The 17,783-nt window shown below is 46.0% G+C and overlaps 2 protein-coding genes across 3 annotated transcripts in view; one reads left to right on the top strand and one right to left on the bottom strand.

The window, feature by feature from the left end:
• Positions 1–8,764, top strand: part of PHLPP2 (PH domain and leucine rich repeat protein phosphatase 2) — a 29,673-nt gene extending 20,909 nt beyond the window's left edge. The window contains exons 13-19 of the mRNA XM_064723580.1: positions 568–768; positions 1,272–1,434; positions 2,700–2,830; positions 3,215–3,325; positions 3,783–3,971; positions 4,100–4,331; positions 5,657–8,764. Coding sequence (XP_064579650.1) covers positions 568–768; positions 1,272–1,434; positions 2,700–2,830; positions 3,215–3,325; positions 3,783–3,971; positions 4,100–4,331; positions 5,657–6,796 — 2,167 coding nt within the window. The 3' untranslated portion in view covers positions 6,797–8,764. The remainder of the gene's footprint in view (positions 1–567; positions 769–1,271; positions 1,435–2,699; positions 2,831–3,214; positions 3,326–3,782; positions 3,972–4,099; positions 4,332–5,656) is intronic.
• A 2,651-nt stretch (positions 8,765–11,415) lies between these two features.
• Positions 11,416–13,827, bottom strand: MARVELD3 (MARVEL domain containing 3). Of its 2 annotated transcripts, XM_064723605.1 has the most exons (4): positions 13,578–13,827; positions 13,274–13,371; positions 12,889–13,160; positions 11,416–12,122 (listed from the first exon to the last, which is right to left on the bottom strand). In XM_064723605.1, exons 1-4 carry the CDS (start codon positions 13,634–13,636, stop codon positions 12,108–12,110), a joined length of 444 nt encoding a protein of 147 aa, XP_064579675.1. In that variant the 5' UTR covers positions 13,637–13,827; the 3' UTR covers positions 11,416–12,107. The 2 variants fall into 2 exon arrangements, with proteins under 2 accessions (XP_064579675.1, XP_064579674.1); XM_064723604.1 differs by having other exon boundaries at positions 11,416–13,160; positions 13,578–13,808.
• Positions 13,828–17,783: the final 3,956 nt, after the last annotated feature.

Raw genomic sequence — 17,783 nt, 5'->3', positions numbered from 1 at the left:
GGTGCCATTTGCATAAGAGATTATGAGGTATGCCCTTGATGAGGCGGTTATTCAGGTGCCATAAGGGAAGCCATCAAGCTGATCTGAAGGAATCAGTTCATGTTACTGTATAATTACAGGAAAACAGAAGCTGCCAGAAGAACTTTGTCTTTAAAAGTAGTCGTAAGTTCAAGTGCAAAGAAAAGAAACCAGTCAGATTCAGGTCATTTGAGAGCAACAAGAGAGACCCTTTACAAATGAACAGTCTCTCCTAACTGTATTCACACAGGAGTTACCCCTTCTTTAAAGAAGCCCTTCTTTAAGTAAAGTTTTATGTTGTCTGCTTCCACCAGTATTACCCATGGGCTTTTCAGTACTCACTGTTTACTGTAAAAATGCATCCACAGTGCATATAGCTAGTAAGTCATTAGTAGACTCACAAATCTTAATGTGACTAGGGATGTTACAGTATTGTCTGGCTTCCTGTCTCATACTGCTGTCTACACTGGCATTTGTACAGCTCCTTTTCCTTGTTAATGGAGTGGTTTGGTTGATGTGAAATCTGATTCTTGTGCTTGCTGTGGTTAGCCTCAGGTACCTGAATGCATCTGCCAATAGTCTGGAGTCCTTGCCCTCCACATGTCCAGGGGAGGAGAGTTTGAGCATGCTGCAGCTGCTATACCTGACTAATAACAACCTCACAGATCAATGCATCCCTGTCTTGGTGGGACACCCAAACCTACGGATCCTGCATCTGGCAAACAACAACCTGCAGACTTTCCCTGCAAGGTAAGTCAGTAAGGCTGTTGGGCAAGACAATGCTGGGAGGAAGCTGCCGCCTCCCCATGATTGGACGTGAGTCAAAGTCAGAGTGAGATGCTTTCCCTGTGGCTTGAAGACAAAAACCTGACATTTCTACATACAAAGGGAGGAGAAGCATGTTAAGGGGGATTGGTACAGGGTAGTGTTGGCTGTAGGTTTTCCTGTTCTAGTTAAGGTGCCATCCAGGGGGACCAAGGGATGTAACTTGTTGTGTTGCGTGTGTGGGGGGATGGGGTGATATTTCTTTGCAACTTCAGCACCGATGGTGAAGAGTCTGTCTGTTGTACAAATCCAAGCCAGGCTTGGGGACCCTGCATCTTAACAGAGCATCTCTTAGGACTTTGGATCTCCTGTCAGTAAATCAGAAAAGTAGCTCGTCAAGGACAGTGTCTATAGATACCTCATCTGCAACTTCAGAAAGTGACAAGTTCATGTCTGTAAGATACAGTATTTTTTTGTTTCCATTTCAGCAAACTTAGTAAGCTGGAGCACTTGGAAGAACTGAATCTGAGTGGAAACAAACTGAAAACAATTCCTACAACCGTTGCAAACTGCAAGCTGCTTCATACACTTATTGCACACTCTAATGAAATCAGCATTTTTCCAGAAATCCTGCATTTGCCCCGTATTCAGGTATTTGTATAGAGAAGATAAAGAGATATCTGGGTAAAGTTTGGGCTATAGAATGAGTTACTGCTCGGAGAGAACAGGAGGTCCCAGCAAGGCCAAGTGCGAGGTGCTGTACCTGGGTCAGGGCTGCCCCGGTATCAATCCAGACTGGGCATGAATGATTGAGAGCAGCCCTGCTGAGAAGGGCCTGGGGAAGCTGCTGGGTGAGAGGCTGGACATGCCCTGGCCATATGTACGGGCACCCAGAAACCCCCCACACATCCTGGGCTCATCCCCAGTGGTATAGACAGCGGGTAAGGAGGGGATTCTGCCCCCCTGCCCTGCTCAGATGAGATCCCACCTGGAGGGCTGCACCCAGCTCTTGAGTCCTCAGCACTTCAAGGGCAGTCAAGAAGGACTTAGACCTGTTGGAGTAGGTCCAGAGGAGTCCATGAAGATGATCAGAAGGCTGGAGCATCTCTGCTGTGGCAGTGGGCTGAGTGGTTTGGAGTTGTTCAGCTTGGAGAAGAAAAGGGTCTGGAGTAACCTTATTGCAACCTTGCTTTACCTAAAGTGACTAAAAGAGAACTTGAGAGGGACTTTGAACAAAGGCATGGATTGATAGCATAAGGGGGAATGGCTTTAAAGTGAAAGAGAGTAGGTCTAGGTTGGATATTAGGAAGAAACTTTTCCCTATGAGGGTGGGGAGGCTGTGGCACAGGTTCCCCAGCGAAGCTGTGGCTGCCCCATCCCTGGAAGTTTCAAGGCCAGGTTGGACAGGTCTTGGAGCAACCTCTTGTAGTGGAAGGTGTCCCTGCCCATGGCAGATGTGTTGAAAAAATGAGCTCTAAGGTCTCTTCCAGCACAGACATTCTGTGGCTCAATGATTTTGCTTGATCAACCCGAGAAAAGGCCACAGAATATGCATTCTAGATCTCTCACCTTTCTGAGTTGATCAAAGATCATGTCATTCACCTTTACCTCCTGTCTCTGACATTTCTGGTTTCTTGCATTTGAGACAGTGGGCAGTGTTAAATAGGTAGGTAGGTTTGCATATAGGGCCTTTCCTTTATCTTTGGTGTGACCTAGTCTTTCAGTATTAGGAGTCATGGCTATTACAGGTTGCTTATAAATCGTTCTTCTTCTGACAAGTCAGATCCATTTCCATGACCTGTGTATGAGATACAATAAGTAGCAGGGTTGTATGATGTTTGTAAGGAGCACTGGAGTAACTGATGACACAACACAACACAGTATTTTCTTTGTCATGCTGTTTGTTGCTACTGCAGTTTGTGGATTTGAGCTGCAATGAGTTAACTGAAATCCTAATCCCTGAGGCACTGCCAGGTGCCTTGCAAGAGCTGGATCTGAGTGGAAACACAAACCTGGTGTTAGAACACAAGACACTGGATATCTTCAGGTGAGCCATTGACATGTCAATCCAGTAGTGACCTGCACAGGGAAGGGTAACTCTTGCCAGGAGAGGAAATGGGATAGTAAAGTAAAAGCACTTTATCACTGCATGGTGGAATAACATTCCCTGCCTGAGGCAGCTGAGACTTACTGTCTTTGGGAAGGGAGAAGTCTGGGTCTGAAACATCAGAGCAAGGAATTTTTCAGGTGGTATGAAGTTTTCCCAGGTGTCTCTGTCATAAGCAGCCAGGCATCTCCAGAAGACCTAGACCTTAAACTCCTTTCCTTCATGCAGTTCTTTCCACAGACTGCTGTCTAAAACTAGACTGGACAAGGTCCGAAGGCCTGTTCAGCAGGTTCTAGAAAAGCATAACTTCTGTTCTCTCTGTAGTCACATTAGCACACTGAAGATTGATGCTAAGCCCTCCCTCCCGGCAGACTCGGCACTCACTTCTGTCTTCTGGAGTCACGGAGTAGCTGAGATGGCAGGCCAAAGAAATAAGTGAGTATTATGGTCTGCTGAACACTGACACTGTCTTCTGAGGATATGGGGCAGAGTGCACTGCTGAGCACCAAAGCAGACCTGTTTTGCCAAGAGCTCATCCTTCCCTTTTTCTCTCTGAATCTCTTACTAAGTCTTGGTAACTCATGTCTCCACATTACCTTTTGCCTCAATTTTCACACTTCCCAGTACACTTGGACTCTCCTTCCCTCTGCAGCAAAGATGCTTTTTCTCTTGCCAGCTGTGCCTGTGGCCCTCTCCTGCATGTAGTCAAGGAGGATTTGGGAGTTCCAATAATAAAATGCAGCTGTACATCTCCCAGGCTAGTGAATGTAGGGATAGTGGCTTTGCTGCCCTGTGAGAATGACACTCACAGCAAGGTGCCTGATGGCTGTGGTTTTGAGAACAAGATAATTTTTTGAGACATATTAACTTAGCTTGTATGCTTTTCTGACAGGCTGTGTGTATCATCCCTGGCACTGGGGAGCTTTGCAGAGGGGGTAGAGGCTGTGTATGGCATGTTTGATGGTGACAAGAATGAAGAACTGCCACGTTTGCTGCAGTGCACCATGGCTGATGTGCTCCTGGAGGAGGTACAGCAGTCTGACACCATGTTCATGTCCAACACCTTCTTGGTCTCCCACAGGTAGGACAGTGAGCAGGCTGGTCCTGATGGGACTTGCATAAGGTATATCAATGTTAAGTGGGGTGAGGCAGCCCTCCAGAATGCCTGCCAGTAGAGTCTGGAGCCTCCTACACCTTCTCCTCCAACAGGAAGCTGGGCATGGCTGGGCAGAAGCTGGGTTCCTCTGCTGTCCTTTGCTACATTCGTAATGAGGTCGCTGATCCAGCCAGCAACTTTTCTCTGACGGTGGCCAATGTGGGGACGTGCCAAGCCGTTCTGTGCCGAAGCGGAAAAGCACTGCCTCTCTCCAAAGTCTTCAGTCTTGAACAATGTTCAGAAGAAGCCAGGAGAGTCAAGGAACAAAAAGCCATTATAACAGAGGTTGGTTTGGACCCTTTTCACTTCAGCTTCCACACTCACATAAAAGCTGGGCACAAATACATGAGCTCGGCTGTCTGCATAACATTATAGGGGAGAGGGTGACATGAAGGTTCTGATCTAGTGCTTCCTGCTCTGCTTCATTTGCTGATTCACTGTCAAAATTTGCTAAATTTTAGGAATTTGCAAATTCCTAAAACTCTTTGGCCTAAGAACTATGGGCACAGGATGACTTGTAGTACACAAAAGTATTAAAATTATTTCTAGAAAATCTGTAAAGGTTAACTTTCTAAACACTTGGAAATAACAGGGAAGTTCCAAAGAGTGGGAAAAATAGGTCTGTAAAGATCTTGAGAAACTAGTGCCGATCACTGTAGCTGTGTGCTCAGTGGGTCCTTTTAAAAGTATCAAATTGCTAGATAGCAGTATTTTTCATGAGCATAATGGGTAACTGTGTTACAGCTCTTCAAGGTGTAGCACTCTGGCTACTGACTGAAAATAACTATGGGATTAATGTAGCACGTTAAATAGTTTAAAAACTGGCTCATTAATGGCTTCTGAAAAAGAAATGTGAAATTATTGTATAAGAGACTTCCCTGTGCGTCTCATCTGCTGGATTTTAATACTTGGCGGCAGCAGCAGTGCTGACACCCAGAGGATACAGAAATTAAGAACACTGAAATTAAACTCAAAACGCTGACTTGGAAAAGGGACTGAAGGTTGTGGGCACTTCTCTTTATGGGAGACCACTGCCAGGCTGGCCAGGAGACCATCTAGCAGAAGGGCGTAATACATCCTGATTACACAAACAGTATGAGATACCTACCTGTTCTTTTTATCTTCGGGTTGTAGTGTCCACACTTCACAATGCAGTTATACATTAATAAAGAGGGAAATACTTCAGATAATACACAGAAATAGTTTAATGTCTGGGTAACCTGTCTTGCACTGAGAAAGTTGAAAGTCACTGTCTTGTACTAAAAAAAATAAGTTTCACATAAGACTAATCAGTGAGACTCTCTGATCAGTGTACTGCAGGTAGACTAGCTGCACATTTCAGAATTGTCTGCTACAATTCTTCAGAGTGCAACAAAAAGTCTTGTGGGATAAAAGTGTGTTATTGCCAGCGGGGATGATGGTTATTGTACCTGGTCATCAGTGAATGTTTGTGCTGTACTACCTGCACCTAGATCCCTTTCTCCAGTGCTGCAGCTGTGTAACTGGCATTTCTCGAGGCTCCAAACCAGCATATGAGCAGGGGAAAGTTTGCTTTCTAAGTGATCCTAATAGCACATCCAATGCCACTGCCTTATTTCTCTTGTCTGCAGGACAATAAAGTCAATGGTGTGACTTGCTGTACTCGGATGCTGGGCTGCACGTACCTGCATCCTTGGATCCTGCCCAAACCACATGTCTATTCCATTCCACTGACTGTACAAGATGAGTTGCTACTTCTAGGGAACAAAGCTCTCTGGGAACACCTTTCTTATGCAGAAGCTGTCTCAGCTGTGCGGCACCTACACGACCCACTAGCTGCTGCAAAGAAACTCTGCACTTTAGCACAAAGCTATGGTTGCCAAGACAATGTTGGTGCAATGGTGGTATGTCTGAACATCAGTGAGGACAACTGCACGTGTGAGATGCACGGCCTCACTCTGACAGGCCCTGGGGGATTTAGTTCTACCACCACCAAACCAGCAACACCTTCATGTAGCAGTGGAATTGCTTCAGAGTTCAGCAGTGAACTGTCTGCTTCTGAGGTTAGCAGTGAGGTGGGCTCTACTGCATCAGATGAACACAGTGCTGTTGGTCTTGATGGCAGCTTGCTACCACGACAAGAACGACGTTGCAGCCTACATCCTGTGCCCCCCTCAAGCATCTTTCAGCGCCAACCTTCCAGTGCCACCTTCTCTAGCAACCAGTCTGACAATGGTCTAGATAGTGATGATGAGCAGCCTGTGGAAGGTGTGATGACAAATGGCAGTAAAGTGGAGGTAGAGGTGGACATCCATTGCTGTAAAGGAAAGGGTCTGGAATTAGAACATCCTGCTGCAGAGTACAGCTCTTCTACTCCAGGGCCAGAGGATGACTCTGGGCTTGTACTCATCATTCGCAGGCAGAACAGTGTAAACAGCAACACTGTGCAGAGAGGGGTTAAGGAGAAGTGTGAACTCCAAAAATCTCTTTCCACATGTTGTCTTTATGGAAAGAAGCTTTCCAATGGCTCCATAGTGCCCTTGGAGGAGAGCCTCAACCTCATCGAAGTAGCGACAGAGGCACCCAAGAAGAAGACAGGCTATTTTGCTGCTCCATCCCAGATGGAGCCAGAAGATCAATTTGTGGTGCCACATGATCTGGAAGAGGAAGTGAAGGAACAAATGAAGCAGCACCAGGAGGATAGAGGAGATCAGGAGCTGAAAGAAGAACATGCAGCATCCCTGCCAGAGGAGTTTGACACAGCTTTGTAACCCTATGAGTACTATTCCCACATTATCTGTCCCAGAAAGCTCTGTTTAATAAGGGCTGTCATGCCCTCTGAGGGAGCTGGGATCTGCAAGGAGTACAGACACCTGCTGCTTCCTTAATGGAGTTGAGGAAGAATCAGGAAGGCCAACGTCTGGGCTGCCCACTCAACCACTGTAGCATCTCAGCTGTTCTATGAGCACACAGATCAGCAGCTGAGCTCTGTGTTAGGGACTGTCTGGTAAGTCCTTGAACCCTGAGGTTCTGCCAGCTCTGCCAGAAAGGGGCTGGTGTGTGTGGGGGGGTGAGGAGGCTGCTGAGGGAGAAATGCTCAGTGTTTAGAGTCCTGTGAATATTTCTGATGCAGTGTCCCACCCTCCCCCCCAGCATCTGACTTTGTTATTCCTTGAAAGAATACAGACAGTTGCAATGAAGCTGACCTGAGAATGGTTTCCTACATTAATTGCAAGCACTTTTATTTATTGCACTTAAACTGTTCTTTTCCCTTTCAGCCCAGCACTTTATTATTTAGGGTTAGGGGAGAAAGGACTCTGCAGCAGGTATGCTGTGAACTTTTCCCAATGGATGTTCTTAGGACAGTGGAGGACTCAGGGTACCAGTGTTGTGATGAGCACTGGTGTAGGGGAGAGTGAAGGTTATGGTGGGATCATTCTGTGCAGGATGAGAAAATACATAGCTGAGTGATAAGCAGGTGCCAAACAATTCATTTTATATGGAGCACAGGAAAGATCAGCTCAGGACTGGTTGATTAAGGCAACATGTAGATCTAGTGGTTCTAGCTGCAGAGCACAGACCCACCTCAGCAGCAGCCTGGCCACCTTCATCATGGATGCTTCACAGCAGAGGCTTCCTCTACAGAAGACATGGGATAAAGCCAGGAGCTTGTGCTTGTCTCAGTGCTCAGCCAGAAGAGCCAAGCTGTAAACAGTGGTGTGCTGCTCTAAGACTGGCAGAAGCATCCAGTGCTGTTTTCCATCAGCATAAACCTGTGCATTGTCAGTTGCAGTGTCTTTGCTTGCCTCTGGAAGCAGGAATCATATTCCAAATACACAGCAACCAGCATTTCATGGTACGTGCCCAATTTGGCCACAAACAAGGTGAAACTTGTTCCTGCTTAGCCTTCAGCACAAAAGCAAAAATTAAACTTTTCATCTTATTAACATTTTTATCAGCACTGAAAAAGATGTTTAAAACAGTCCCACTAATGATGAACTGGCTAGTCTGCACTCAGAGGCCTTGTGTTTCCGTTAGGATTTTTGGTACAAGGTGTAAGTTGGCTGCTCATGTCGTCATCTTGTATAAGAGTTGTGGAGAGCACTGCCTCTGTAGCATGCAGATTTGTCTTCCTTTCTGACAGAGCTGGATAGCAGGTGTCCTTGTCATGTCAGTGGTGGTGCAATAATCCTTACTGTGATGTGGGCTAGTGCCTTTTCTTCATTAATTATATATTTATGAAGAAAACTTAAACATTTCTTCTGAAGAGATTTGTAAGGCTTGAGTTGTCTATTTTTGGATCAAATTTGGGCCTTGCTCAGAAGGAAATACTGTGCAGACTATTTGTGGAATTCTGTCAATATAGATCTTTTCACAAAATCTAATGGAGTTTTACTGAGATTTCAGAGCACCTTGAATTTCTTATCACTAGGAAGAAAAGGTATTTCTATCATGCATGAGGAGGAACATTTTAGGATATACTCTGTGCTAGCTGCAGTGTAATCATGAAAGAACCCAAATTTTTGCAAAGTTTAAACTCTCACAATTTTGGTTGTTTAAATGCCTATTTCATTTGGAACTGGAGGTTGAAGCTAATTCTTAAAATCACAGGAACAACAGTATTTGAATCCTTTAGGCAGAGGAAAAGCAGCAGAAAAGATTCAGATGCTAAACACCAAAACTCTTTCATGTTATCATCCTATAAGTATGCAGGAGAAGTTCATCCCAAATGTTTTCAACTGCAACTTTTGATTGTCACTGGTGATAATTTTACCAAATATCTGTGCCTAGCCTCACAGTTTCTGATACCTGAAAGGGCTGTAGAACAGCCTCCATTCAGTATGAGACTGATGCAGAAACCCTTATTTCTGAGTAAGACTCTGAAAAGCCCTGCACGCTGAGCAGCATGTATGAATGAAAATCAGTTCTCCATTTCTTGCACTGATATGGAAAGTCCAGTGTGTCCTTGCCAGTCTGAATCAGTAGTATTGCAGGCAGAATTGCCACAAGGAGTTAGTAATGAATGGCTCTACCTAGCTCAGTGTTGAAGGAATAAGGAAAACACATCTGTCTGCAATAGAGCACGCAGATTCCTGAACTGCACCTCTTAGAGGTAGTGGAAGAATGGAACAGAAGGAATTCCTACTTGAACTTTTTCTTCAGTGCTGTCTCTGGTTTTGAAGCAGAAAGGGAGTTTAATTACAGCCAGCTCCTATTTTCTATGGGTGTGAACTGTCATGGAAGACATGGCTTGTTATCTTTCTTACATTCCAGGCAGAATCCACAGATTTCTGTGAAGCTGGTATTAAGGACTCCAGGCAGCGCAGGCTGAGTTGACTTTACCTGTTCCAAATAGTCTTTCTCTATTTGACTAAGACAAGTGCTGGTGTCCTCAAGCAGCTTTTGCGTATTTTCCATGTGCTTCTTCCAAGGATTAAGCTTTTCCATTTCTGCCACAGCATTGTGATGCTTTTTCTCCAGTCATCCAAAATTTTTTTCATGCATTAAAAATAGTGCCTGTTCATGACAAAAAGTACGGCTTTTTCCTAGGCCAGTTTTGGGTGTCAGCAAACACACTGGCATAATTTTTTTCACACAAATGTCTTGGATTTTCTAACACAAGATTCCTACTGCTGAGACATGCTTCAAGGTCACTGTCATCCAAAGAAAAGGGTTTTTTTCTGACATTGGTCAGACAGTGGCTGGTTTATCTTCATCTGTCTGGTGAGCACAACTCTCAGAACAGAGTGCTTCCCTCCACTACCTTTTGTTTTCCTTCCTCCCTGTGTGTCACCCCTACTTTATTTATTAACACTACCTTAGATTTCAAGCTCCCAAGGAGCAATGCTGTATGTGGAACAGGTATGAAAGGGCGAGTTTACTGAAGGACTCATAGCAGGGTATAGAAAGTGTCTTCCCAGTTATCTTTCTGTTCTCCAGTCCCTTCCCTGATTTTTGTTTTTGGAGTTTGCAGAGATACTATGTGATCATCACATAACCACATCACTGTGAATGTCCCACTCATTTGCAGACTTGCTGTTAGAGAGGGATTCTCACCTTGAGGTCCTCAGGCTATTTTGTCCCTGCTGAGCAATGCAAGCCCTCCCACACTGCATGCAGCCACAGCCAAGGACGTTGCTGGTCCATCTCTTCAATAATTCTGGCTCTGCTGATAAGCATACTTGCTGAGAAGGGTACTCTGAAGGCACTGCTCTGTCCTGTCCATAAAAGTTTCTGTAAAAGGAACCCATAAAGGTTATATTGAGTGGTGGGTAACGGGGGCTCCGGTGTTAAAGGTAAGAGATAGCCCCCAAGTTGCCCCTAGAGCAAGGAACAGGCCCCAGTGGAGGCAGCATCACAGACTGTTCATACCAGACAGGAATCTTCAGTTAGATGTGAGGATAACATCCTGTTCCAAGAAGAAGGAAGTATTCCCCTCTCTCAGGGACAAGCTGCTGTGAAGTCTGAAATCTTTCCTGTAGTACACAGGACCTTCAGTCACACATAAGGCTTTGGACCTGTGGGGTTTCTGCACTCCTTCCAGATAGATGCTGGTGGCTTTTGTTTCACTTGCCAAAGGCCTTTCTTCAGGCAGATCTCCTCTTTGGTCTTGTGCAATTATTGTCTGCTGTTCTATTGCTCTCTAAAGACTCAACTGTACTTTTCCTCTTTTTTCACAGTTTAAAATGTTACCTTTTTTAAATGATTCATATGATCTGGCGCATGTTAAATATTGCAGTGTACCAACTGTTTACTAAATAATCCTTTTTCATGTTTTTTTTTTGTTTTGTTTTTAAAAAGGAGAGTATTTTCTGTATCCCACTCTAGCATGCACCTATAAGGATCCCTGTTTTTATTGTGTGTGGGAGTAGGTTGTCTAATGAATGTGCCCTCAGCACTGTGGCCTGTGTATTGCTTTGGAAAGGCAAATAACATAAGATTGTTGGAAAACACTAGTCCATTGAGATGTATAGAGAGGTACAGGGAGGAAGAGTATTTTTGCATTGAATTTTCAGCTGACTTAGCAATAAAGATTTTTACTTTCATCTAACAGCTTATTCTGATTCTGTTACTGTGCTGGAAAAAATCTCTGCAATATCCCAGTCAAAGGTAGCTGTGTCTAGCAGCAGCTGTGGTGTAGGTTATTCACTGAGCTCTGTGTGCTATTTCACTCATCAGCCTTCCATACAAAAACTTCTTTCAGAACACTGTGAGGGTAGAATTAGGCTTACCAATTATTAAGGCAGCTTTGTTTCCTGCTAGAGGAATGCTGCCCTGTGAACTTGCTCTCAATAGCACTGTACAGCTCTAGAAGTAGCTGCAACAAGAGGAAATACAGAAATGTTAACAGAAACAGGACAACAATGGACTGTCCACGTAAATCCCTGTGCTGAGACCCTTGATGTTAAAAAGCAAAAAAACCCTGAACTAAAACCAAACTAAATCAAACTAACCCCAAAGCAGCTAGTGTGTTCCTACTTAGCATCTGTTTTACTTTAGTGTCTCTAGTTCAATAGTGTTCCATGGTTTTGGTAATTGTGAGGATTTGGTCACTGGTGCCAGTGAAAGAAGAGCTACATACAAGGCAAAGCATGTTTCTAGTATGTTTAGTTTTTTTTTTAATATGGGCAGAACTCATCTGTGAAACTACAGCGGTTCCATCCTCATATGAACAATGCACACAGTGGACACTGCTCTGAAGTGGCATTTTATTTTAAGACATGAGTTGGTGATTCTAGTGCTACTTTTCCCAGTTAAATTTCCTATAAGTTTTTCTAAAAAAAAAATTAGGAGCAGCGTCTCATTTCTCCAACTTGTACACTGAAAATGTATTTTGAAAATAATATACTTCTATATTCAATCACCCATTTGGTCTCATAAAGCTTTTGTCTGATTATCCCAATCCAGGACATCTTTTTAAGCAAAACTCTTGTATACAAGTCATATAAAAAGACCATTTCATACATAAATGCACCCTCTCCAGGAGTTTGAAAAGGCATTTTATCACAAGTTTGACTGAGTTTGAGAGGTTTTTTCAGGATATTTTCATGGCTTTGTAAATGTCATGTTCACAGTGGTCTGTTAATTCCAAGAGACCTACAAGGAAGCAATAATTAATTGTTACAACCATGGGCCTCAGTCACTTGTTCTTAAGAGCTCTTTTCTCAGCAGAGTCACATGCCTTTTGTAGACAGTTTCAGCTACAAAAAGCTGTTCATTGGCAAAAGCATGTAGTGGCAGTACTTGTGGCAAGGCCTCACTGGAGAAGAGGGCACCTGAGAGTGGGATGGAAGGGCTGCCTATGAGGCCGGGACAATCCATTGCATCAGCTTTGAGCCACTAATAACTCAATAATGCAAATTCAAGTTACGGGTAACCTGACTCTACCATATTTAGAGCTATGCTAGCTTGGTGAGTGTTCTGTAGCATTAAGGCTGTGCTGTCCAGAAGAAAGGAAAGCATACTGCTTCATCTCAGTAAGACTGGCAAAAATCAAGACTATTACTGGAGTGGAAGAATCATTTGAAAGTTCTTATAATTGCAGTGGCTTCTGTTTCTGTTCATGAACTGTCCTGTAATCTCTGACAGCTAGGCCTGCACTGAGCAGGTATGCCATGGCAGCCATGCAGCCCAATAGGCCAGCAGCAATCTCTGCCCCATGCAGGCTGCACCAGAAGCCCTGATAGCCTTTGCTCTGATAAAGCTGCTCTCTCTCTTTGCACACTGATGAATTATAAACGCTCAGCAGAGAATGGAGGAAATAGTACAGAGCAGGCACAGTGCTAACTGCAATCACTACGTACAAGGTGCATTCAATCAGCAGCCATGCTGGGAAGTGCCACGGGACCTGCAGAACACTAACCAAAATCAGAACACAAGGGAAGACCAGGAGACACCCTCCCACGACCATCGCTGCCCTTGCAATGGGCAGCTTCAGTAGGTAGAAACGTTGGTCAAGCTGCTGGGCTCGCTCCCCCTCCGCTCCGCCGAAGCCGCTGTAGGCCCCGCCGTACTGGTAGTAGTAGATGCCCCCCAGGGCGGGGAGGCCGGTGTATCCTCCCGCCGAGCCACAGGACACGGAGCTGCAGACCAGGATCAGGACGGCGAGCAGAACCTCCACCATCTGGCAGCAGGCTGGAGGGGAGGCCGAGGTGAGTCTGCGGCCGCAGAGGAGCGCCCGGGAGGGAGCCGGGCCAGCCGCTGCGCTCCGCAGGACAGAGGGAGCGGCTCCCGCCGGCCGCGCTCACCCCGGCCCGTGTGCAGGTACAGGCAGTGGCGGCGCTCCAGCGACCCCGGCACGGTGCGGCTTCCTCGCGGCCCCTCTGCCTCTGGTGCGGCTACGGCGCTAAGGAGAGATGATGGCAGGGATGGCAGTGACCCGTCCAGGCCCCTCGCCGCCGCCAGCCCGGTCCGCTCAGGCCCGGCGGCGACCCGGAGCCCTGGCGCTGCCCTCAGCGCCCGCTGCCCTCAGCGCCCGCTGCCCTCACCGCCCGCTGCCCTCGGCGCCCGCTGCCCTCAGCGCCCGCTGCCCTCACCGCCCGCTGCCCTCACCGCCTGCCCGCCCCGGCACGTTCCCCCCGCGCAGCACGGGGGCAGCCCTGCTCCGCCATGGCCCGGCGCGGCCCCGCTCCGCCGGCGCTGGGGCCGGGGGGCCGGGCCGGGCCGCTCCGGGGTACCGCCGGCGCGGTGAACTCCGTCTCGTCCGCTCGCCTCTGCCCCGCCGCCACTTCTCTAAAGTAGTGGAAGCTCCGACCGGGCTAGGCCCTGCCCCGTCTGAAGGTGCTCTGCTCCTCGGCGCAGGTGCGCGGTTTTCCGGCACCTGCGCACGGTTCACCAGCTGCTGGGATGTGTGCCCGCTCCCCTTCGCTTCCACGGACACGGTCCCTGCAGCCCCTTGTGGCGATAACGTCTCGAGGTTTCTCACCTACCACAGAACATGCTTGTTAGAATCCACTGGAAACTGACTAAATTTATCTAACTAAATTTTCACAATTGTACAAGTTCTGCCTTTTCCTGTGCTGTGAGTTTTGGTGAGTGTTCCTAATTCAGTTTTTCTGCCACCTCGTGCCTCTGTAAACTTCATCCGTGCCTCTCTTTCTTATGCAAACCCACTCCCAGCTTCTCTGGGCCTGCCCTGGCTCCCCTAAACCCATCCTGTGAAGCAGTGATTACACCTCTATGCAGCACTCAAGACACAAGTGCACTGGCAGTTTACATCAGCAGAACAACTGTCTGTCTTGTCCTGGCAATGCACAGCATTTTGTTGCTTCTCCAGCTACCCCACCACAGAACCTGTGTGTCCAGATACAGTCACTAACACCGTGGGAGCTGTCCTGCAGTGCAGCTGTGAGGTTCCAGTTCAGCCCTTGGCAGACCATGATCAGGTAATTTTCTTTAGATATGTTATTTTATATTTAGCCATACAGAATGAAGTAGACCGTTTTGTGTCTTTTTGCCGGAGGCCACTTCAGACTATATGATGGGATCTTTTTACTGACGATAATGTCCTGCTGCTCTCCCATCCTGGAGGGAGGAGACCCCTTAGCACAGCAACCATCACCTTCCAGCAGAGGAGGTGATGAATTATTGGTTATTGGTTATTGGAGCAAAGGCAAGTCAGGATCTCACCCATACAAGTGTCAGCATTTCTCAGGACTGGTAAGGGCAGAGCTGATTCAGGAAAGGGAGAAGAGTAAGGACAGCAGGACAATTTGAAAATACAGAAAACTCCACATTCAGGCAAATGCTTTTATTCAAGAGTTTGACCAAACACTGTCTGTAAAAGCTCTTTGCTTTTACAGCAAAAGAATTGCAAAGATATACTTTAATTACATTTAGGAAAACACATTTTTGGGAAAACAGTTACACTGTAAGGTCTCAGACGCAGTACCTGAATATGTGCCATGAGAGGCACACATTCCAAATTTGTCTCTTAAATGCAGAAATACATTTCCTCCATCTGCAAGGCTGGTGGCAACAGACTGTTTCACCCTTCTGTCTCTACAGGAGCAACAGCAATAACTCTATAGATTTATATGGTGAAAAGCCAAAAAACTGCACCTCAGCACTGTGGGAAAACACTCTCCTCAATACTTCACCTGATTTCACAAAGTTCTGGAGATCTGAAAATGCATCTTAGAATTTACTTAGGTTGAAGTAAGAGAGAAGGAAAACAAAAGAACCATTGTTTCAAAGCCCAGGTCATACAGAGGGGACAGAAATTGTGTGCAAAGTTAGAAAATTGAGAATCCATAGGGAGTTTAGGATGAGCAGTCTGGAGATAGTGCAGGTGCTCAGCTGTGAGGCTATTGCACACAACCTTTCATCAGCATATGTTGCATCACTCATGTTGACGTGCCAGAAAGCAGGCCTCCTTGCTGGATGGGTTTAAAAATTTTAGCAACCCTTTGTGAACTTTCAGGGTCATGCACAGTGCCATTTTTTTTAGTAGAGCTTTTGACTGAAAGGGACATAAAGAACTAAGCTGAATAATCACGAGTCACAAGAAGGGATGGAATAAGTGTTTCTTATGCAGAGTGTTGCTGCTGGTCATCCAATAAACTGAGATAAAGCTTTCTTTGGATTTGTCTGTGATTTACTTGTTCAAAGACAGAGGCAGGAAGTATTGCTCTGTTGGAGATGTGTTCAGTGTTTTACTAGAGTGTTTGCTGCTAAAAAGTGAAGTATGAGCTTCAAGATACCACAGAAGTGAGTCAATCTTTTTTAATTTCTGTTGCTATAATGAGAAATCTTAAAAATACTTTGTGTCACTTCACTCCTGATCAAAGTACTGTAGCTGAACTCAGTCAGCATTGTCTTCTGGGTTCCTGTTTTCACTGCAACAAATACCAGTCAGCAGAACAGGGCAATAGGAAGTTGAGGATACCAGTATTAATCTTCTCCACTGTTTAGGCTTCTCTTTGTAATTTTTTATTATTATTATTTTTGGCTTCTTTGTTTCTGGCTACTTCTGGTGTCATTGCTGTGCTAAGGGGAGGAATGATGTGGTTTGGCTTGCCATGGACCAAGAGCTCTGACCTGGTTCAGTGCCCTCCCTGGGAACTTGGAGGGTAAAGTGGTAGGAGCAAGTAATGAACTGCCTCATATGTCTCCAGTTTGAGGCAGCTGGGAGCTGCAGCACAATCACTGCTGAACACCACAACCAGATTTATTGACTGTCCCACATAAATAAATAATCACAGGGACAATGAGTGCAGCATGGTGACGATAGAGAGGTACTGTAGAAAAGAACTGGAGGTTACTGTGAATGACAAACTGAACTCAAGTCCACAATGTCATCCTGTTGCGAAAAAACTAACATTTCTAGGGTGTATGAACAGGAATGTCACATGTAGGACGTGTGAAGAAATTCTTCTGCCCCCACTTCAGACTGGCTTGGCCCCAGTCTTGCACACTGTTTTCCAGAGGCGAGTGGATCAGCTGGAGGGGATTCAGAAGAAAGCAAAAGAAATATTTAGAAATACAACCTGTGAGAAAAAGATTGATCACAGACATCTCATTTCAAAAAACAAGCATCTGTTAACAGCTTGCAAGCTTGTTAATAGAGAGGTGTCTAGACAACTTGCAAACTTGTAAAAATCTCTTGGCAAGAGCAGGGAAATATTTTGTTCACTCTGTTTGCTGTTGGTGTGGTCAGAAAACAGAGAGCTTAGCTTGAAGCAAAAGGGATTTATTTTAGGCACCCTCAATGTTTCTCACACACACTCCAACTCCACCATTTTATAAGGAGATGAACAGTTACTGCAGGAGTGGATTAGTCAGAAGATGGTAGGTTTCCATCACTGGGACTGTAATTCAGTCATGAGAAGGCTAGCCTGCCTGTGTTCTTTGAGAAGGAAGTGCCGGTTCTGCCCACACCAGCCACTGTAAGCGCACAGTGTCGTCTCACCCCACAAAGCCACTGTGCCTCTTTCCACACCACCCCCGTTAGCTGGTCACTGTCCCAGTGGCTGCAAGGCCAGTGGAGGACAGCTGCTATGACATATCATGCAACAGCTCAAGTCTCTGAAGTTGTAAGTCAAACACAGAATATTCACTTACCTGGATAATATTTACCCGGATGTAAACAGACACAAGTCTGGACAAGATGTTTTCTTTCACTGTGCCTGTACTCAGGAACCAGCAACACTCACACTTTGTGGAACATTCTTCTCAGCATCTGTAACAGGAATAGCAAGTCTTTCATCGTGGCTGTTGGGTCTGTAGCTCACTGGTGCTTCCAACTCCCCACAAACCTGGAGTGCACTCTATCTGTCAATGTGCTGGCTATGGACCCAGTGCCCAGGCTGAGCAAGCAAAGGCTCCTGTACCTGCTGGACTCTGTACACTCCCAGCCCCACAATGGTCAGAGCCTGCAGTCTGCTGAAAGGAGTAGACATACATTGCTGGAAATTAAAGCAAAAAAATTTTTTTGGGGGGAGGGGGAACAAGTGAAGTGATTTGGTACCGACCCTGGTGGATTTTTATGCAGAGTACTAGTTGGGTGTCTGTCCCTGCACCTCCCAGTGCACCCTGAATTGGCAAAACCGTCCTTGTGTATGACCTACCTGCAGTCTGACAGAGACAGGTTTGTCAGTGCAGCAATGCTTGAGCCTGTGCTCTCCTCAAGCAGCTGTTTGTCAGTCCCACTTTGGGCCTGCAGCTCAGTCTGGAAGCCGAATTGCTTGGTTTTACTGGCTTCACCTCTGCTCACAGAAATGGGACTCTGGGAGCCTTGGTACCAGAGAAAGACAGTAC

Source organism: Zonotrichia leucophrys, chromosome 11 (genome assembly GCF_028769735.1).
Source record: "Zonotrichia leucophrys gambelii isolate GWCS_2022_RI chromosome 11, RI_Zleu_2.0, whole genome shotgun sequence".
NCBI classification, from domain to species: Eukaryota; Metazoa; Chordata; class Aves; order Passeriformes; family Passerellidae; genus Zonotrichia; species Zonotrichia leucophrys.
The sequence above is the reverse complement of the archived record's forward strand: the minus strand, read 5'-3'. Positions and strand labels throughout refer to the sequence as shown.